Source organism: Echiichthys vipera (assembly GCF_963691815.1).
Source record: "Echiichthys vipera genome assembly, chromosome: 11".
NCBI lineage: Eukaryota > Metazoa > Chordata > Actinopteri > Perciformes > Trachinidae > Echiichthys > Echiichthys vipera.
This window is the reverse complement of record NC_139836.1, coordinates 10,406,613-10,429,157: the sequence shown is the minus strand read 5'-3', so window position 1 is coordinate 10,429,157 and position 22,545 is coordinate 10,406,613. Positions and strand designations below refer to the sequence as shown.

General features: G+C 41.0%; 1 protein-coding gene across 1 annotated transcript; it reads right to left on the bottom strand.

The window, feature by feature from the left end:
• Window positions 1-84: 84 nt before the first annotated feature.
• On the bottom strand, window positions 85-20,166 carry ret (ret proto-oncogene receptor tyrosine kinase). Its single transcript, XM_083922651.1, has 20 exons — window positions 19,981-20,166; window positions 10,376-10,621; window positions 9,835-10,125; window positions 9,267-9,505; window positions 8,982-9,177; window positions 8,692-8,891; window positions 7,008-7,290; window positions 6,038-6,169; window positions 5,489-5,599; window positions 5,280-5,393; window positions 4,941-5,185; window positions 4,701-4,848; window positions 4,472-4,579; window positions 4,175-4,389; window positions 3,686-3,808; window positions 3,528-3,598; window positions 2,796-2,933; window positions 2,592-2,691; window positions 1,813-1,960; window positions 85-933 (listed from the first exon to the last, which is right to left on the bottom strand). Exons 1-20 carry the CDS (start codon window positions 20,039-20,041, stop codon window positions 776-778), a joined length of 3,327 nt encoding a protein of 1,108 aa, XP_083778777.1. The 5' UTR covers window positions 20,042-20,166; the 3' UTR covers window positions 85-775.
• Window positions 20,167-22,545: the final 2,379 nt, after the last annotated feature.

Sequence of the window (22,545 nt, the reverse complement as noted above, 5' to 3'; positions counted from 1 at the left end):
GATGATAACACTCATTAGTTTACATAATCATCATACATTTTCCACAAAGATTGCCATTACAGTGAATCCAAAAAGTGAACTGCAGTCTGACACGGGACACGGCCACAATCTACATTAAGTCTCGTGTCCTTACACTGGAGTAGGACTCACTAGTTGATATTTTTCATGTAAAAAAACAAAAAACAAAAAAAGACCAAAAGCAAGAAAACTGTTCACTGATCATGTATGTGTTACTTTTCTTTGGCAAGAACAGCTTGGAAACATCTTGTGGGAGAAACACAAAATGGGTCTTTGACATTTTGAGGAGCACAATCCTCTAAAGTAGAAACTTTACATTTTTAGTTCAGCATTTTTTGCTTTTGTCCACTCAATCCCAGCTGTCTACAGCAGGTGATGGTAAAGACGTCCCCTTTAATTCCTGGGCTGGAACAAGATCTTCACAGTCGCACATTAATAATTGGAGGCTATTGTAGAAGCGGCACAGGCACTTAAAAGACATTGACACTGGCATACAATCTGGTACAATAGTCATGCAGTGATACAACTTGGCCAACATGACCTGTGAGGTAATAATTAACATACTGAAGAGCTGAATGAAGCATGGTCTACATTGATCCTGCCACTTTTGCAGCAAAAAGACCCCAGTTTTTAAACGTTGAATACCCGTGCAACAGAAATAAAGGGAACCAACTTTAGCATCAGATTGTATATGTACAGTCTCATAGAAATATACACATCTACCAATTATTCATCTTTCTACAGTGTTGGTTTGTCTTTAGCTATCAAGCTTGTCCACAGCTTTTGCGGGTGAAGGCAAAGCCATCCAGTTTGCATAAACACTATCATTGGCATATCTTGTAAAGACTGGATTAGTGGCATCATGTCTGTTGAGCGGTACCGGGCTCTTCTCAGGCCAGTTCGGGTATGACATGCCTAAAAACGAAAACATATCATTTTTCTGCACTCAGTGAAAGATAAACAGCGTGCAGACAGTAAGGCTCTCAAATCAAACTCTGCAGTGCCTGTCTCTGAGACAAGTCCTCATTTGACTCTCAGAGATGTTTAGGTACGGCTTTGCATATGCTACATAAAGTGAAAAATCATATAATTTATTATATATTGAGGGCTTTTTTTTGTATCAAGGCTATAATGTTGCTCATGCCATTATATTTGATCAGAAATGCAGATGGACAGCATGTAACTAGTCCAATGTGTTCTTGACTTTTAATCATCACCTGAGAGTTGTGTTCAAAAGCCTTACTGTGTCTCTGTTCAGCATTGTGAAATCATTATAGATCAACAGCTAATATACATTAGAAAGTCAGTAAATGTAAGACAGTCTGGAATTAAAAAAACACAGTGAGCGATTGATTCGACAAGGACCTGTTTCAAATGTTACACATTGTTCTTCCAATGCAAACAAATGATGAAATGATTACAATGGAAATGTGATGGAGTGAAAAAAATGAATCTACGAATAAAACGTAGACGAAGCATGACTTTGAGCAGTGGCATATAAATTAGAATGAAGGGTATATTCAATATTTACAAATGTAGCCTTTTTTTGGTCATGTACATTCGAAGCAGGTCCAAGGAAAACAAGAAAGTCAAGACACAAGATCTTTTTTTTTCACTGAGCCTCTCATTTACGATGAAATGGGAGATATGTCAGCATTAATCTGCAAAACAGGCATGCCTAGATCACAGTCACGCACACTTGACTACGGAAAAGCCAATCACATCTTGCCAAAAAAGAGAGCTTGTGTTGTGTATCCTGTTTCTAAAATCTAGTAAATGCATGGGAGATTCTACCATAGAGCTTGTTTTCAATCCATGTGGAGGGGAGGGTTCGAGGGAGAGGGGCGTTATTACAGTCCACTAGTGGTGTGTCCTCTTCAGAGAGGGCGTCGTCGTACAGCAGGGCGTCGGCTGGCGTGGACGCCGCCAGGTCCAGGTAATCCTGACAAGAGCAGATGAAGATGTGATTAGGCCGATTACTGAGGCGAGGAATCACAGCACGCTAATGCTCCTGCTAAAGGTCACACTCACATGCAGGGCAGTGAAGATCCTGGGCGCAAATACTTTCTGCTCATTACATCAAGTGACATCTTTTTGATAACAGGGAAGAGCTAGCCTGCTGTATTCTGGGATGTCTGCATTCCCTTGTCCTTATTGTCTATGTTTAGCCTCACCTCAACTGCAGGGGCCTGACTGGTATGCTCTGTGATTACGCTGCTCAAGGCTACATTTTAGGATTGCTCTTCACTAATTATGGTATCTTAAGCATTCGAGAAGAATGAGAGATCATACAGTGAAGCATCGTAACGCAGCATGTGTGTATGTGACTCTAAACAGCAAGCCAAAGGCGCATGATGTCCACCAGAAATGATATACTGCACAATTTGGCCCAGCTGCAAATCCAAAAGGAGTGGAAAGCAAAAAACGCATTTATAACTGCCAGCATCACTAAAGTTTTGTCAAAATTGTGCCAGTAATGCATGGAAAGAGGCTGATTAATAGCTCCCCCCAACTGCTTTCCTGTGGAAGAGTATGAATAACTTATTATGATGTATTGTATAGCTTCACCATACCCGACTTTTCACCATCATCTTCTCCAGTTCCTTGCTGATGTCTGAGAATGTCTGCCTCTTGTCTGGTTCTTGTTTCCAGCATCGCAGCATGAGGTTATACCTGCAGAGGGGAAAGTTTTACAGTAGATAAGAATATTTATCATTTAATCCTCCTCTGTCGTAATGCTATTGAGATGCTGTGTAGAGCAACAGAGTGGAGCTCACATTTCCTCCGAACAGTTCTCAGGTCTCTCCATCCTGTAGCCAGTCTTCAGCAGGTTAAAGAGGCGTTCAGGGGCGATACCTGGGTATGGATTTCCTCCCAATGTCACTATCTCCCACAACAGCACACCAAAGGACCAGCTGGAGGAAAACAGGAGCTCATGAGAATATTTCAACAAGTGTTGGCGTGATTGCTTAGGAGATAGTTCAATATTTTGGGAAATACCAATATTTGCTTTATTGCTGACACATGGATAAGGACATCCACATACCTCTTACCTGTTAAATATAAATATACAGCCGGCAAGCTGTTGATGTTAGCTTCATTTAGCATAAAGACTAGAAACAAGGGGAAATATATTGCCAGGCTCTGTATGAAGCTAAAAAAAAGCTAAAGCTCACTAATTAACACATTATATCTTATTTAATGTAATAAAGTGTAAAAAGGACACACTGGTTTCACAAGGAATTATGTGGCGAACTTTTTGTTGGTACAGATTCAACAAATAAGATATACTGTTTTAATTAGTGAGCTTTACAGATTCTGATACCTTTGGCCTGATCCAGGCTAGCTGTTTCAGTCTTTATGCTACGCTAAGCTAACCGGCTGCTTACTATAGCTTTATATTAATATACAGATATGAGAATGGTGTCAATCCCCTCATCTAACTTTTAGAGTTAGTTAATATGATATAACTTGACCAACTTTTCCCTTTAAATGTTGGTTGTACTCACACGTCACTTTGTGTTGTGTAAATGTGATCAAACAAGGACTCTATTGCCATCCATTTAACAGGTATACGGCCCTGGAAAACAGAGAAAGACCTTTTACATTTCTATTATTTTTATTTAACAACTTGTTGTAAATACACCAAATGAGCACTTTTCTTTACCTTGCTCCTCTTAACATATGAGTCCTCTTCATACACGTCTCTGGAGAGGCCAAAGTCTGAGATCTTCATCTTTCGCCCTTCAGCTACCAGGACATTTCGTGCTGCAAGGTCCCTGTGAACAAGCTGTCGGACCAAAATGCTCATTTAAAGTGTCTCTCAGTGCTTACACAACCGAAAGACATTTCAACTGTTCACAGTGCACACACACACACACACTTTGGGCAAAACTGACAACTGACATTTTAAATGCATCAACTCTTATTCTTGGACTGAATGTTCAAACACTTCAAGCAGTTTCATTTCAACTGATTTCAACTTCATTTAGCCCTTATACTTCAACTAAAACTTAACCATGTTATCTAATATTTCAGCTTCTTTAACTATTTATGTTTGCAACTGTAATTGTTTCAGTATTTCAACTATTTAAAATGTTTCAACTGCAACATTTCAGCAGTGAGCACACATATTCTTCTCCAGTTTGTCGAATACCTTCATTTCCGCCAGGTATTGCATGCCTCTGGAGATCTGCCATGCAAACGAGATCAGGTCACCCATTGTGAGCGCCCTGTCATCTGGGTTCTCCAGGTAGCTGGAGTTTCGGTTGGTGTCCCTGCCCATGTAGCTTGGGCCAACTTTCCGACTCTCACGCAAGAAGTTGCGGAGAGACCCATACTTGGCATACTCCACAATCAGATACAATGGACCTATTCAGAGAAATGCAGAATTTAGAGTCCATGTGCAGCACACATGCCCTGAGAGAGGATCGCAGGAGGACTGCGGTCTTACCGTCCTGGCTGCACGCTCCATACATCTTTATGACATGCGGATGGTTGACTTGCTTCAGTAAAGTGAATTCTGACAGCAGGTCACGCAGCTCACTGTGGGAGGCATTTTCTGTCGTGGAGGAAAAAGAAAGGGATTGTAATGATGAAACCATTCATCTCTTCAGACATTCACTTCTTATATATCATCATTACTTCCTCAACTTGTCTGGTGTCTGGATGGCTCGTCTTACCTTTAAGCATTTTCACAGCCACAGTGGTGTAACCAGCTTTTCCTTTCAGCCTGAATGCTGTCGCTTTGACAACTTTCCCAAACTCTCCTTCTCCCAAAGTCTTGCCAAGGACAAGGTTTTTACGAGGAAACTCCCACTTAGGATCCTCCTGTTAAAACATATGAATATTTTTGATTGCTCAAAAGGTTCAACATACTATGGTAAAGAAAACTTTGTCACAGGCTGAAAGAAGCAGCTTACAGGTATTTTAAAGGTGTCTGTCTCGATGGATTCCTGCGAGCCTCGACGTAAGTTGTTAGCGGGGAAGCTGATGGGGTAAGCCTGAGCTGGCCGGCGGAAAGTCATCTCAGCAGAGGCAATCGGGGGCTTAAGTGAGTTCTTGTGGTACCGATGGATGAAGTATGAGGACAGGAGGATGGAGACGATGAAGGAGAGGAGCAGAGCCGTGGCGATGATGGTCTTACACATGTCGTCACATATTGCTTCTGGAAGGAGAGTATGTTGCGAGATACGGTCATTTTTTTTGCAAGAAAGTTCACATGCAACACTTTCTGGTTAATTTTTGAGACAACAACTCACCCTCAACATCTTCCTTCTCACAGAAGCATCTCTCAGAGTAGCAGTAGCAGGTTCCATAGCCAGCCTGGATCCCGTTCCTCAAGCCTCGTTCATGACCTCCGATAACAGTTTCCTCTTCACAGACAAATAAACAGCCAGAATGCTCTTATTTACAGATTTATATGGGTTAAATCTTTACATTTGTGCAAAACAAGGCACATGTGTCTTACTTGTACAGTCTTGTGGACATATTGACGTATCTTTGCTTTCAACTGCATCACAAAAGCTATCCGGACATGTCCGCAGGTCAGGGGAGCAGGTTGAGTAATTCTCAGATATTCCTGGAACGTAAACACGAAGGAGAGAAAAACCTTAAGTGGGAAAATATTACCAAAAGACGAATGAATGTTGAAGTTTGGTTAGCTTGCCTGGAGGTTAGCCTGAATTTTAGTTCTAAAAAGAAAAGGGAATCAGCTTAAGCAGAAATACATCGCTGTGGTGACTTTCTTCATCCATCACAGGGTGTTGTAAGTGCTTGTATTAATCAAAATGAAGACCACATTTTCCAATTTTCCATGACTCTCACCATGCTGTGGTCCTTTAATTTGTTCCATTACAACCACTGAGGCAAACATGTTTTCAGTGGAGACCATCACATTTGGTTCTAGTTAAATGACTGCAAGGTCTTGTAATTAATATGGACATGATTCATTGATGTCAAAATGTTGTATGATTCAAAAAAAAACCCCACATCTTATATTTGTTTATTATAACTGTACCTTTATCAGCGCCTTGCCTCCACTGGCATCTCCCTGTTGTCGCCCCCAGGCCTCGGACAGACTCACAGTCCCCTCGCCGTCTGTTTTCTGCACAGGACAGGAACTGCTGGCTCTCCTGACTGACCTTGTTTGCTATGTATAACAAGTGCCAATAACACACATAACCAAATCTTTAAAAGGGATTTGGGAGAAAGCTGTTCAAAAGGGTCTGCACATGTGTGCCTGCGGTGACATTTAATTAGTTAGGAAGTGAAAACCCAAAGCTGAAAAACACTGTGTCCTAAAGAGGCAGCGAGTGATTACTGTACCCAGAGAAAACTGAGCTAACTTAGCTTTTGTCTCTGAACATGAACATGCTGTGTGCAGTTCACTCATGTAGATTTAAGATCAGCACAGACTACATTATGATGTGAAGAATTAAATCCTTTCATTTCAAAGGTCCTGTATTTCATCAGGTTCATGCTTGTATTTTGGGTTTCTACAAGAACATGTTTACATGCTTTAATGTTTAAAAAAAACATATTTTTTCTCATACTGTCTTTCTGAATATACCCGTATTCACCCTCTGTCTGAAACACTCTGTTTTAGCTCCTGTCTCTTTAAACCCTCCTCCTGTACAAGCCCAGTCTGCTCTGATTGGTCAGTGTATGTGGGTCTTCCACATCTGAGCTCAGCACCAGCATTGCAGCCAGAGGAAGGACTGTAACCGCACTGTAGCTGCACTTTCTACCTATATATAGTATAGTTGTGACATCACAACCGTACAGAAGTCCTGATGGCTCGTTTAAAGGCACAGTTTCTGAATACAGGCTTTGTGCATTTCTCTGTGGATTAAGCGTTTTGATACTTTCACAGTATTTACACAGCACCTGCTTTATAATAAAAAAGACATGTAAATCTCACTTTTTACAATACTGGACCCTGAAAACATCTGGAAACATAAAGTGGACCTTGATTGTTACAGTCTCACCTTCACCATCTAGTATGATGTGGATCTGTGTGCTGGCCTCCAGCTGTGCGTGATCCTCCTGGGCTACAACGAGGTACTGCAGGTCCTGGCATTCGGGCCTGCGCAGCGCCTCTGAGTCATTCACATAGAGCAGTCCAAACATCTCATCTGGGGCCTGGGTGATGCCTATGGCTGCATAGCAGGACTGCACGTCAGCAGACACGTTCTTATCTGGCACCTCAAGCCGGTATGTGACCCTGAAGCCGTCAAACTGTTGGCAGTTTTCCACACAGACTCTGCCGACCTGAGAGGAGATAGGACAAGAAATTTGGAAGACAATAGGTGGAAGGTTAGCATGATGCAAACACCTTTATGGACCACTGTATTACAGACATACGGATTAATGACTGACACTTTTTTTACTGAGCCAGCAGGTGCCACTCAACACTTATAATTAACGAATATAATTAACATCGCATAAAATGGCCACTTCAATGACATCAAGGCACATATTGAACTGTATCTATTGTATTGTAAAAAACGCACATGCTCGGAAGTTGACTTTTTTTTATTTATTTTTAGCATCTTTCAACATTGAGGCTTTGTTTTAACAAGCCTGAGGTGCTCCAGTGGGACTCTTCATCATCTTCAAACATGTTTATGTGATGCATTTTCTCTTTCCCATTTTCATTTGTGAGCAGCTTGTGATGTACTATTGACTGTATTGACTGTATTTTCATAAAAAGCATCATTCTGATGGTGGTATTTAGCATTTATACTATCATATGGTCCTTGCAGATTTGGGCAAATCAAATGGGTGACAGCAAAGTTATGGAATCACATCGGATCAAGTACCTATAAATGAATTGTTTTTGGTATGACATTTTCTTTTACTATCCTACCGCCGCAGTTAATCAAAAAGACTTTGAGAGATGCCTCCTTGATTTGTGTGAGTGCTGAAGCCTAATATCAGCTTTGCCTGAACTCTCGTTGGTGAGGAAGAGCAATTACAGCAACCAATGACTAAATTGCACAAAGACAATTTGTTCGAAGATTAATGGCCAACCTGTGGCATACTCCTTTCAAGTAACTCCCAACAAGTGCATGCTCACACTTGCTGACAATATTCCTTATGACTCTTCTCCTGATTTAAACCTGACTTAACCTGACTAGTCAGATGGTTTGTTCTTGTGACATGTGAACGAGATTCTCACGTGATCTTGTATTATCGCGAGAATTCGGATTCTGTGCAAGGTAAGCAACTTCTGACCTCCATTTAAATGCAACAGGCTGAAGAATTCTTTAATGCATCCGTCTATCTTGTTGCTAAACTAAAGTCACCGAGCTGCTAATTAAGATCTGAATGCAGAGGATATAATGTGATAAGTATAACTGTCATGACTGACAGATTTGATGTGTTTTGTATGTGTACAGTATATGTGTTTTCTGTTCAACCCGTGTGTAAGTTTCTGGAATGAGACTGCCTAAGGATGCAAAATTAATTTGAGTGTAAACGTGCCGTGTTGTGTCGCATCGCATCGTACCGTACCGTACCGTATCGTATCGTATCGTATCGTATCGTATCGTGTCGTATCGTATCGTATCGTATCGTATTATTGACTGGAAAAGATGGCTCAGTATGCTTTAAGACGGCAGGAGATTAAACAGAGAGTTATAGATTTGCATGATGGGTAGTCACAAGTACCTGTGCATAAGAAGAAGCTCTGCGTGTCATTGTGAACATATGCGTGATGTTGGCGAAGTGGATGTGGACGGGTAAGATGGTCACATTGAAGTGCAGCAACACTGTTCCCTCTAGACCAGGGTAGGTGGTGTCATTGACCAGGTAGTCCAGCTGCAGGGTGTGGTTCTCAGTCACATACAGGTTCCTCTTCAGGACAAGCTCTAAAATCAAAGAGGAAACAGGAACATGTCGATTAAAAACGACAGTCTTCATAAAAACAGACCATTTGTTGTAGCCCCTGAATTACTTACGGTAGTCGTGGACTGTCTCTCGAATTCCTCCAAGAGCAGCTTTCTTTTCACTGAAGGTGCCTTTAATGTCAAATGTTTCTTTTATCAATGGGTCATTATTGAGCAGGGTCCCCACATACCTATTGTGACTCTGGTCTATGGGGTAGATGGGGGTTAAATCCCTGTCAAAGACAAACAAAGTGCCAAAAGAGCCGCCCTGGGGGGAAAAAGTGAGAAATTTGTAAAGAAGATCAAATCTACCTGTCAATAAAACAGATCAAATCACTGTCTTATAAGTCTCTTCACCTTTGTCCGGTTGAAGCTGATGATAATATCTGCTGTGTCTGTTCCATTTACGTACGGAGCGTTATCGTCCTCATCATTGACAAAAACATCCAGTGAAGTTTCCACCTTGGTGATGACCGTGTCTGTCCGGACTGTGCAAACCAGCAGGAGTCTGTAGCATTCGCTCTCCTCGCGGTCCAGCGGAGCCGTCACCACCAGCTCTGTGGTGTTCTCATTTACAGCAAATGGTGCTGGGGTATCTGCAGACAAGAGGAACCAGTAAAATCAGGTGTGTATGTGTCTTCAGCCACCGTCTGGATGGAATGAGTCACAGATGGGTGTGATTTAAGACTATTAACTTTCAGTTATGTGTTGTATAGCAATATTTACCTAAAGTTTACTACCATTAGCCACCAAACGTTATTGGTCACAGCAGACCAACAAAGACTGTAGCGGCAAAACACCTGAGTTTATTAAACTGAGCTATGGTGTTTTTTATTGCTTATTACTTTAACTTTTAACATGAAAGAGGAAGAATGTGTCATTTCTTCTTTCAAGTATCACAAGGTCTCTCTTTTATGTGTCTGACCTGATTCCACATTGTAAGAAATGGTGTAGTTGGGGCAGACGTTGAGTCTGGTTAGACGTCGCAGTTGCCGTAGGACCCCAGGGAACCTGTTCTCCATGATGTGGGGGTTGGAGGTGTCTCTGTGCGGGAAGCACAGTTCCTTCATATCTGTCTGAGCACACTGAGGCATCGTGGCATTGACAAAGTCCAGGGTGAGCCGAGGGTGGTTTCTGATGCACTGGGACTTCTTGGTGAAGTTAGGTAACACCATAGCGTGCAGAATCAACTTCTTCACAGACCATGAGTGTTGATCTGATGAGACACAGCCAGCGCAAAAACAAAGCAGCGTTTTAATCTCAGACAGTGCTTTTTTTGATGACTATGCTCTTTTTTTGCCCGTATGCAATTACATTATCATCCTGAGAGCAGAGACATGAGTAAAGAGCCAAAGCATTATTAGTATGCAAAGAGCATAAACGTCAAGAAACGAATTTACTCTCGTGTGGGGGATATCTGGCACTGAAAGGAGACTGTACCATTAAAATGCTCACATCCAACTCACATAGCAAGGCAAAGTCGCTCTCTTCCAGGGTTTTGTTCAAGGACAGTATGCCAGTGTTGATGTCCAGGTTGAACCAGGAGCTGTAGGCTGGACGTCTGATGGAGCTCATCCAGCACAGGTAAAAATGCGGCCGCTCAAAGTCATTGTCCAGCATGGCATGGACCTGGAGGATCGGCGTCCCTGCCAGCTGGCCAACATACACCGTCTCAATGTACTCATTCTGAGGGAAGTACAGCCCTGTCGCTCCTGCAGAAGGAAGACATAACCAGATGTTAGCAACCAGGCAGCCAAGTGAATCACAGGGGAGTTTGGTCGTATTACCTTTAAAAAAAAAACTGAAAAACAGGCCTGACAGCACTGCTGAGACTTCTTAATACAGAGCAGTTATCAGACATCTCTTTCTGAATATTTAACTGAGGGAACAATACCCACTGACAATGCTGTCTGACCACTGAATGGAAATTAACACATACATGGAATATGACAGGTTCCGTTTTTTTTCCTCCTCTGATATGTCTTTCATCTCGTCCCGTCAGCGGAAATTGAAAGGAGGGCTCAAATGACACTTATACAGCTCTTATAATGAATTTCTCATACGGTCAATAACATGTGGTTTCCGATTCTCCTTGTGTTCACCTTCAGAAGTTTAATTACAAGGGATAACATGATATGGAGGAGAAATGAATCATTACCTGCCAGAGGGGAGTGTGGAGCGTGCATGTGTGTTGAGGAAATCTATAAAGAGCTATAGTAGGGTGTGTGTTTTACAGGAAAATGGAGATGTGAGTGTTCCTGTTGTAATTATATCCCTGTTAGGTTCCTCTTTGACGACGGTAGGCGACCATTTAGGGAACGCACTAATGTCATTAGCAGACAGCAAAACCTGATTTTCTATTTCTGTTGGTGCAGTTGAGGCCTCGGCTCTGGTTTCAGACATTGATTTAATTTTGCGGGGGTTGGATGACAGGAGGCCGAGCTGATGGATAAAATGTGGCTGCCCTTCCTGACGGATGGAGATACACTCAGGGAGACAGCAGCCCCTTTTTATTAAAAGTGTCCCTGAGACAAAAACAAACAGCAGGCCACTTGTTTGTTAATCCTGCTGAGATGGTGGGAGTCAGTTTCGTGGCTCAGATTTTAGGGATCATTTTCCATAAAGCCATTCATGCTTGAAACATTTCTTGATGCTTTATTTGGCACATCATTTTTTTGTTAGGTAGATCTGATAGACTGTTGGAATCCCAACTGCTCGCAGCACTTTTTTTTTGTTCTTGTGGATGGATCTTTCTTTTTTCTTTTGCAAGTTTCAATCAGTATAATCAAGATACAATGCTGTATTCTTAACAATATACTGGGAAAAAAGCCTAGAGGCAAAAGACTGATTGGTTTAAAATGTAAAACATGAAAATAATGATACAACTAAGAAAATACCAGAATTCTCATTGATGTTCCGTCATAATGAAGGAAATGGAAAAAGTCAATAGGTCGAGTTTAGGTTTCTATAACTATTTTTATGATGAACTTCACTATCTTGCTCTAATCTGAAAATTCATCCTGGGAAAAAGAAATGATTTGCAGTAAAGGATGTGGTATTTACTAACAATAAAAAAAAATCAAGCAATAGATTTCAAACCAAAGCATAGTAGCATGAACAGATCATCTAGTTTCCTTTATTCGATGAAGCATTTGATACCTGTATGCCTGATGAAAAGCCAGTTTCGGCTCCAAACATTGTACTTTTTCCTAATTTAATAAATTAGTACAGTGTTGCGAGACCTTGGGATGTAGAAACAAAAATGGATGGCCTCACTCTAGAATTACAACATGGTATAGCACCTCTGAAATGTTAAGAAAACAATTTAATGCAGCTCTCAGCAAGACATGCATTTACTGAAGGTAAATTCAATAATATATTGACGTCCAAAGAGCAAAATAGTATGTATGATGGGGTTATATGAGAAAGAATCATGCATATCAGTGTCTTTCTCCATCTGTATACTTAAATGAGCCATTAGAGGGAGCCATTATCTTACTGACGCAGGCCCAAAAGAGAGGAGCGCTGCAGCTTAATCATTATCATGATACAGCATTGGACTAATGCCTAATATGATAACATGCTAAAGATCCTGGATATATTTGTATGTTTAACAAGATAATATTTCATATTGCTACAGCTTTTTATTAGATAAATAAAGACGATTTGATTTAATTCACAGATATGTTACACACATGACACCGTCATGAATCAAACAGAGCAGATGACAGCAGCTCTACAAATAAAACTGGAGGGTCCAATGTGTTAACCAGCGTAACGTATGAATGCTGGCCTTGGCTCGGAGCCACGGCAACTGGACCCCATGCAACACAATTTGTTTATATCATTCAAAATTCAATTTCTTTCCAGGACTGAAGCCAACAACAGAAAGCAAGCAGTTTATATCAAAACTAATTAATTGAATGAATCAAGCAGGCCTCTCTTAGCAAATGGCATCTTTGGTCTGTGAAGCCATGACGAAGATTTCCCTAAACATGACTCATAATCCTCCCTAAACGATGCACAAGGATGATGGGAATAGAGATAGTAATGACATTTCACCTCTGATGACCATGCCCAGATAACGATTTTAAAACTAAATTATTATTTTTATTACTAAAAATATTCTTTTCAGATTTTGACATATTCCATGGACATTAAGCTGTTTTTTTGGATAGCCTTGACCTCTGATAACTCAAAGTGTGTAAACATCACCACCATAAACAGACCTTTTACAACCTTCAAAGACCTATAAATCTGATGCTAAGCTGCCATATACAGTGTAATTTCTTCAAAAGCCAGGGTAAGTCATTTTGCAAACAAAGCCAGTGTTTGAACAGGAGGACTCTTGTAGCAATCCGTGTTTACAATAGATATCATGTACTGCTGAGTGGAAGGTGAAATTGAACTGGTACGGTGCTTTTTTGTTAAAAAAAAAAAGAACAAAAAAAACAACACTAATGGAAAAACATCTCACTTGTCTGCACACGTATGAATTTGATGATGCCAATTTTATTTGAGTTAATTATAGCCTGTGTCCGTTTTGTCTCATATTTTTAACTGTGGAAGGACAAAAAGGACACAAGCTCATCCCAAAATCTGAAACCATGTGCTCAGTCTGCCACAGACCACACCGTGTCTAGGACTTGTTAGAGCTGACGGGGTGGGACGCCCCCTCCGTCATCCCAGACAAAGGCAGGAACTCAATTAGCTCAATGCGTGCTCTGGCTGATAGATTTACCAGCTATGAGCTCATGTGCTAGACTAACCCACAGCCTGCCTCTACCTCTGCCTACAAGTCTCAATGAAACCAAACGTTGGATGTCCCACCCAGACGTCCTCCCTGAGCATCCTTGTCAACAGCATGGCAGGTCAGGAAAAGTGTATGATTCATTCCCTCGCTAATCTTGTTTGCAGACTGGCGCTCGTGCGGTGAGAGTTCAGTCGGATGCCCTTTCTCTTCCCAAGGTCAACGTGCGCCGCATCTGTCCCTGGTAACGACCCATTGGAAAGGCGGTGTATCTGGCAGCAGACCAATCAATAGCCGTACTAATCAACAGTGATGCTGATTGTTTTTCACTGATGAGACAGAAGAGGAGAAAGGCTGATGGCTGCATGTGTGCATGTGTGCAATCATCTCCGCTGCACATAATATGGACCCCCTTGTTTAGCTGCATGGCCACAAAAAAAAGACATCTACTGGTTTCATTTCACAGCCACAATTTAGTTCATCAATTCACATTTTCAAATAATTCATCACATATTACAAAGTAGCTGTAGCAAGCAGAATGAAGGAGCATTTACCCAGTGATATCATGGTGATACAAATACAATAACTATCATAATCACTCTCAAACCTATCATGATTGCTCTGCTTCCAAAGATTTAACAGTAATGGGAATGGTTCTCTTCATGGATTCAATTAACTAAAAAGCTGCACATTGAGCCATAATTCCACTTATGAAAGCTATTATTGATCATAATGTTTGGAAATGTCACCCTCTTGGTTTCCTGTGCCAGAATGCATGAGTGCTCCCTCATATCTTACTGGATCTAGAACCTGGATTTTATAGCCCTGATTATGATGCTTTCAATATCAAAACAATGAGGCGTAATAAGGAAAGAAAGTCATTTCCTGTTATAACGACACGTCATCAAACTTTTCATCAGTGTAATACGATACCTGATCTCAGTTTGGAGGAGCTATTCAGGCTCCAGGTAGATTACTCAGTTTACTGTGATGCATACCGTAACATAATAATCAATTAAACCATAATGTAATCCAATTAGCCCTCAGAGAATACAAGAGCTGAGATCCAATGAACTGTGTTCATCAGTCATCAAGAAATCTAATAGAACATCTCCTCAGGGGTTAGCTGCAAGTACAAATTCAGTTTAAGGATTCCTGTGGGAGTGACAGTGGCATCAAAAATTGAACATGTGGTACATCATAGAGCTCCAGACTGAGCTTGACGCAGTAGTCATTAGACTGCTTTGATAAAACATCTCTATCCTAATCACAGCAGTGGTAAAAGGTCATTGGATTCACTGATATGTGCACAGACGTAGCCATAGACATTAGCTGCCTGTGTTAAAATACAGTAAAGTTTTGTTTGCACAATAGTTCACTGCTGCAGGTTTCAGTAAGCTCTCAGTTTACTAGATGACTGATTTTGAGAAACAAGGAATTTCTGAGCAATGTTCACTGTTAAATGTAAATCTTTATATTTCTCCTATTAACTACATCCGGATAAAGAGAATCTCTACAACCATTGTCAACCGAAAACAGACCCTTCACAACTTAACAAGAAATACATCAGTAAGATTATGCCAACATACCCAGAATGACAATGCTAACACTGTGATGTTTAGTAGGTTTAAAGGTCCATATTGTAAAAAGTGAGATTTCCATGTCTTTTTTATCATAAAGTAGGTTGAGGTGCATTATAAATACTGTGAAAGTATCAAAACGGTCAATCCACAGAGAAATGCACACAGCCTGTAAAGAGACTGGTGTTAAAACGGAGCGTTCCAGACACAGGGTGAATACAGGAATATTCAGACAGACAGTATGAGAAAAATGACGTGTTTTTTGAACATTAAAACATGTATACATGTCTAGTAGAAACCTAAAATACAAGTATGAACCTGAACGTGAAGCATGCTGACATTTGCTAATTTGCACAAAACTCAAAGAAGAGCTGTCATTAGATTGTCATTAGTTTTTCAGGTATTTGGCCACAAACCAAAGTATTGGACTAATTAAAATGTTGACCTGATGATAGTGTTTGATTCATCTTTTCACTTCATGGCAAGCCCCCCCCCATAGAAAAAAAATCAAATGAATTACATTTAAAATCTATTAATTGAAGCTGTAGGGCTCTATTCACATTGCACTTCAATAGTGTTATGTGTCGCATTTTAGCATGATTTAATCTTTACCACTTCAAATCTGAGCTATCGTGCAGTAAGTAAATTAAAAAGAGTACTGTTGAGATGACTGGTACTTTAAGCTTCTGATTGCTTGTTACATTGTGTGTCTCACAGCAGGTTTCACAGTGAATCTGATGGATTACAGAATGGAAACAAAGGGAGGGTTGTTGCTTTATGGCAGAGAATGGAGGGCACTGGTCTTCCAGCACAAAAGGAAGTAAAGCTCTCAGAGTTTCTGGCACTGGAAGGTGGTGAAAGGCCGGTGGAAAAATAATTTCCAACATGTTTACCCACTTCAGTAAAGTGAAGGAGCAAACAGATGGACACAGCAGGGTGATGCCAGGGTGCGGCAGGTGGAGGGTGGGGCAAGCAGCAAAATTCTCATTTTGACTAGAAGCAACAGAAGCAAATCTATCCCCACAATTGCTTTCCATAGAGAAAATACAATGAATTTACAAATGATTTTCTCACATTTAAAGCTGGCACAATTTAGCCCCTTTAAAAACGCAAAATACTACGTTCACCCACATCAAGTTCTGTAGTGAGACACGACTTTGTGGATTCAAATGAGCTGAGCTCGCTCTTTTGTTTCGTTCATTGTTCTAAATGATGGGTCAAACACAGCATGCGCCGCTGGGCAACTGGAAAATAACTTGTCAAGGCCCGTGTGAAACGAGAGGACTAAATGCCCCGAGGGCAAAATTTCAATCAATGTCTCCTTGTCCTTTCACCATAGCAAATTAGATTCTACCCATGCATGAGAGGGAAGTGTGACCCTGAACTGACTAGAGGATCAGGCAGGGAGCTTTGACAGGTAGGAGCAGCATTCATGCAGCGCCAACAGAAGTAACAGTGTAGAGTTAGAGGTTGGGACTAAGACTCTCAGCAAAGGAAGTGATAATGAAGAGTGTCCCTCCATCAGACACAGTGTTTCAAAAGAACACTGGTCCTGTTGGTCAAAAACTTAACGGGAAGATTCATTTTTCCCTCTTTGGTGATTCAAAATAGCATGCTCTGCAAAAGAAGAAGCTACAACTGAAAGTCAAATGTCAAACTTGAAAGGCTGTACTGCTGCATCACCAATAGGCAGCCTGGTTACTGTTGCTCATTATTTCTTTTTTGATTTCCCTGTAAAAATGTTAATAACTTTTTGGATTTTTCGGGAGGCAGATGTCCTCATTTGTAGCTTATTATCCTTTCAGGGAGTGGGAGGGTTGGCGTGAGATCATAGGGTAAGATGGGTGGAGGAGGGAAGTCCAGATGTCGTACGCCCCCATTTTTACAAAAAGCAATAAACTAAACTCCCAAAAAATATTCCCTGTTGTGCCATAAACAAGTAATCATATTATTCATTTTTCAGAGAGACACAAAGAGAAGTAACGTTGTTTACACAGTTCAATATAAAAGAACTCTGAAAACAACTTGTATCATGAGGTTTTCCAATCATCCTAAAAGAGACGTAGTGACAGCAGGAGTAGAAAATTGACAGGATGTGTAATGCATCCATAGGCAGCACAAGACAGAAGCTTTACTAAATCATATAATGTAATAAGGAGCTAAATCAAATAGCAGCATGTATCAAATGAGATTTATTAGTCTGGTCCTTCTCAAAAGGAAATGGTGCTGTTGAAAATGATCATTGTGATGCGAAGAGAAGGAGGAGTAGCTAAAGGGCGTGCAAACATGGCTTCCTCTTGGATGGCGGGGTCATCACTGCAGATGACCACTTGGTTAAGGTTTCAAAGGTCAGAGGGCAAAGCATGGTCAAAGCTTCAGTAGCAAGGTCACGGTGGAAGATAAACGGATCGATGCTTTTATGTGAAAACATCTGTGATGGATTACACAGAAGTGTCCGTTAAGAGGATATGGTTCATTTCAATGAAGGCGATAAGCAGGTTTAGCCACAAAAGGTACTATTTTAAATATAACTAAGAAATGTTTACTCCCACAAATCTACCAGTCCAGTTCAAATCTTGACCAGTAGATTCCAGTGCCTTAGATTTTCTCAAACACGACTGCAAGAAAACATTTTCACATCCAAACTGGAACCAACTCCACAATCTCTATCTCCATAAACAAAGAGGCATCCAAACCTTTAATCCACTCTAATTTATCTCTTGAACTGCTTCACTTCTACTACTTAACTCTGTTCCTTAAGTGCAGGGTGACGCAGCCACATTTTAAAAACGCTGATTACTCTTATAGCGAGCGCTGATTGCCAATTTCCTTTGTTTGATGACCTCAGCAAGAAACACTGAACTAATGAGTTACCTGTAACCTGGAACAGTGATGATGGGAATGACCCAAAGCTCACTATCTTTTCTACAATCTAACCATTCCTTAGATTGTCACAAATATACAAATGACTTACATGGTGATAGAAAACTTAGACAAGAGGTTATTTGATCCAAAAAGTGCATCAGAGAAGGGCTGAGACATTTCTAAAACTCATTTGGTGATTGAAGCGTAGAGGTTATGGTTATACTGGAAATGATAACACAGTCAGAACATCCTCCAAAGGTAAAAGAGCTTCAGCATTTACAGCAAAATCAATCCGATGTGTCATTTTGAGGGCAGTTAAACTCCGACGTGCAATCTGAACGGTGTGTGCACTTGTTTAACAGGCGATATTTTCCTAAAGAAAACAAACAGCCAGTGTTTGCCTAGAGATAGGAGCAGCTGCTGCACACCTGCCTGCAGCCCGCTTCTTCTCCTCTCTGAACAAGTGGAGGTCTTTTGTTGCAACAAACAGGCAGGTGAGGAGCGCCGCGTTTACGCAGGGGTGTAGATTTCACCACCCTTTTAATTACCATCACGTCCTTGACATATGAAATCGAACTTGACCACCTGTGATCATCTATAAATATCAGTGACAGCGCGTGCGGGACAAAGCAGAGCTGAGATGTAAATGCATGCAGGGTGTGTGGCAGGATAGGAGCATCGTATCTACTGTGAGAGTGATGTGGATACCTCTCAGCCTGTGCACCAAGAACTACACTGTCTGTCACAATGAAAAATAAGCAGAGAGCATTATATACATCTGTGGCTCCTAAAAAAATGCATTAATCATTTCAACAACACTGCAGGAAAGTGCTCCCTTGGGTGATTACATAGACCTGTAGTTTATTTACACTGTAAGCCCACTTTTGCAGACATGAAATAGCACCGACCCATTCACATGAAAATGAACACCCTTTTCATATCTCAATTCCACTAAAAGACTGCGGTGCTAGTCTTACTTTTACACTCTACTCCCCTGATGAAAGGACTGATAGTAACCTCTGTCCAAAAACAAATTCAGGAATTCCACACAACGGCCTATATTTGTCCGGGCATCACATTTGACATAGTTGCCACACACTGATATTTGCACACTCCGGAGCTATGAGAAGCACTTTAAATATAGACCACATGAGGGGACAATGTTGGTACAGTTGGGCTGTGGGATTGTGAATGGGATTATAATATTATGATATACGGCTGTATCCATTTGACTCTAGGTCCCAGTGTGCCATACCACACATAACGAGGACACAATGCAAGTATCACTTTCTGCAGCGTGAAACAGTGCTGGCGTTGTGCTCGTGCCATTTCAGATACTTCTTGGAAAATAATGAAAAAGTCACTCAGCTTCCAGAATGCTGCAGTTTAGCAATTAAGCTTTACACATGAGCAGCCAATTTCATGTGTATTTGTCAATTGCCTCCTAGATTTCAAATCCACCGGCTCTGTTTTGTAGCAGCTCAGAATCTTTCCTCTCTCTGTATTTCCCCTTATGTTTCCCCCCCCCCCATGCTATTCAGTTTAGCAGGGAACCATAAATTTAGTGAATTTAAATTGCATCCCAGAAAAAAAAACATGTTTTAGTTCCTGCTGTGGTCATACTGTAGGCAACTGCATTTCTGACTGACAGGTGTGACAGTTGAAGAGGATGCTTGAAAACAAGTACTGATGCTGTCAGATTAACAGATCATCTCAAACAGGGCAATTTCAAATGTTCTTTGTTTTATTATTACCCTATCTTCTTCAACCCGTTTGGAAACGTGCTTTAGTCAGTGCACCATAGATGTTAAATAGTTTTCAACTTCATCTGGTGGCCCTTCAGCACGGGTCTAACAACACTGATGATGAACCTTACCTTCCAGCAGCAGCAGCACCACAACGATGTTTCCACGAGAGAAACCACAGCTTGACCCCATATTCGCGAACCATAAGTGAAAGTTTCTGAATGAAAATGAGATTGAAAAAAAAAAAAGTTCCTTCAAGCGACGGATAAAAAAAAGAATAACGAAAGCGATCAAAGAAAACCAGAGTGTGTCCTGTGTGCGCGGCTCCGGGCGGGGAGATGAAATCCTCAGTGTCCCATAGACGGGCTGCTGTGCGCGGCTCCGGTGGCTGACTGGCTGCTCAGGGGGAGGAGGCTCACTGCTTCACTGCTCACTGCCCCGCTGCTTCCGCAGCAGCAGGCTGCTCAGCATCTACAGGAAATTTAAGAGCATAATTTAACAGCAGGTCGGTCACCTCATTAACACTCTGTGGGGGAAAAATGATTACCAAATTATCATTAAATGCGTAATGGTGCATTTTAAAGGCACAGGCACTCAGGTGTGTTCATCTGAATCTCTGCTTCATCATACCACACTTGTAATCATGTATGTATGCATTTTATTTTTGAGGCAATCATTATTGAACATCTAGTAGCATTAATGAAATGAATGTATTTACCTTAGTGGATTCAAACAACATTTTAAAAAAGGTGTCAGTTAGTAGCTCAGCATCAGATAACCTTCTAAAGGGAAGGTGTGGATAAAAGATGAACCATTCCACCATAACACCATACGGATTAATAACAGTTCATCACTAACTAGCAGACCTGTGCAGTTATATCTGCCAGAACAAAACCATCTGTAAGAGCAGCTGTGTGCCTCTGGTCAAACTCTGCGGGACCTTTCCCCCTCTCAGGTCTTCAGTGTATGACCAAGGCTAAAGGCTGTGTTCAAGTGAGGGATGTCTCTGACTGGATGGTGTGGAGTGATGCATTGCTGCAGCCTCGGGGCAGGACACCAGTCACTCACACAGCAATCGCTCTCCAATCAATGTCTCTGCATGGAGCAAAAACACTGGAGCTCACTGGGCTGCAGAGGGGACAACAGGGTTATCAGCAACTTTCACCAAGTGGAAGAAAACATTGCTATTATATTTGCACCTGCTGTCTTTGCTTTACTCGATTTGTATCAACTAAGCTAAAGAAAATACTAGAGGAAACCCTAGATGGTATATAAAGAGGAACAAACCTGTGCGAGAAATCAGCAGGAAGAAAAAGCTGAAGTCAGTTTATATTTATGCATATAATTCATTTGAATGATGCTATCTTAGGACCTGTTATTACTGAAAACACTTAAAAGCCTAATAATATCCAGATTAGCTTTTGTATTCAATTTTTTTGGTAGTCTCAGCCACTCAGCGCTGATTTAAGTTTACCCTATATATAATTAGCTTCTATCTAAAACCCAGTATATCACTTCAAAAATAAAGTTATTGCTGAAGGTCTGAAATGTTTCTCCAGATATGTTGTCTTCACACATGAAACTGATTTCAATACGTTAACAGATACTCAAATGTTCACTTACACTATATAGGAGGATGGATGTCATGCTGCTCGCTGTATCAGGGGAGAGTGTGGGGGTCATTATGGGATATAAGAAGCTGCATGAGAACATTTGATCTGAGATAAAGTTTCCATATGAGAGCCTATAGGTATCCTGAGACATGTGCTCAGTGAGAATCAATACAGACAAGGGAATGTTGTGGTGTAGTCATGGTATGTGGAGCCACAATGTTATCTTGTGTTTTTTTTTCTGACAGTGTTTGTGTAGCATAGGTTCAGCAGGAACTCAATCTGAAACATAAGTAGTACCAGACATTCTGATCTTGACCCTTCTGATCTTTATTAACAGCTTCTTGAGATGTTTTTAATGGGTTTTGAGGTCATTGTGATGTTGCAGTTCCTGTAAATCCCTCAGAATGAGTCAGCTAAACGCATATTTAAAGAAAGAGCTTTATCATTGCATGCAAACACACAAAAGATATCTTTAGACTGTGGTGCGTCTGTATTGATTTCATTTTCATCTCAAGATGATGCACCTATGCATTTCCATTCCTGGCACAGTTGTTTGGGAAAGCAATTATGGACTTGAGTCCTGTTCAAGAAGGCAGGATGCACCTGCATCACAACTTCTGTGCATAAGACAATTATCAAAACCACACTACACCATATTATGCAGTGCCATTATGGCTTGTGAGCAGTGTGTAATGTGATTTCCCCCTGGAAGAAGAGCGGGATGCTGTTTCATTTCATTAACTAGATGGTCATTTCATGATGTACACACCACCTGACCTGATTCTGAGGGCACACAGATCTGAGTGTGTTCAATATTGTCATGTACATCCTACAAAAATATCAACAAATCACTCAACCTGATTGTCAACCATGTGAAAATATTATAATATACGCCAAAAACTAAGCTGTTTCAGTAGGTGAGTGTGTGTTAAATATGTAAAAGGACTCGGAGGCTTGTCGTCGTTCTCTGATGAATTGGATTCGTGTAATTTCCCTGATTTTCTAATACAATGAGTGCAAGAGGTGTCGGTCCCATTAATGTGACTCCTTTGTGAGCCGTGCATCTTGACCCCTATTAAAGTA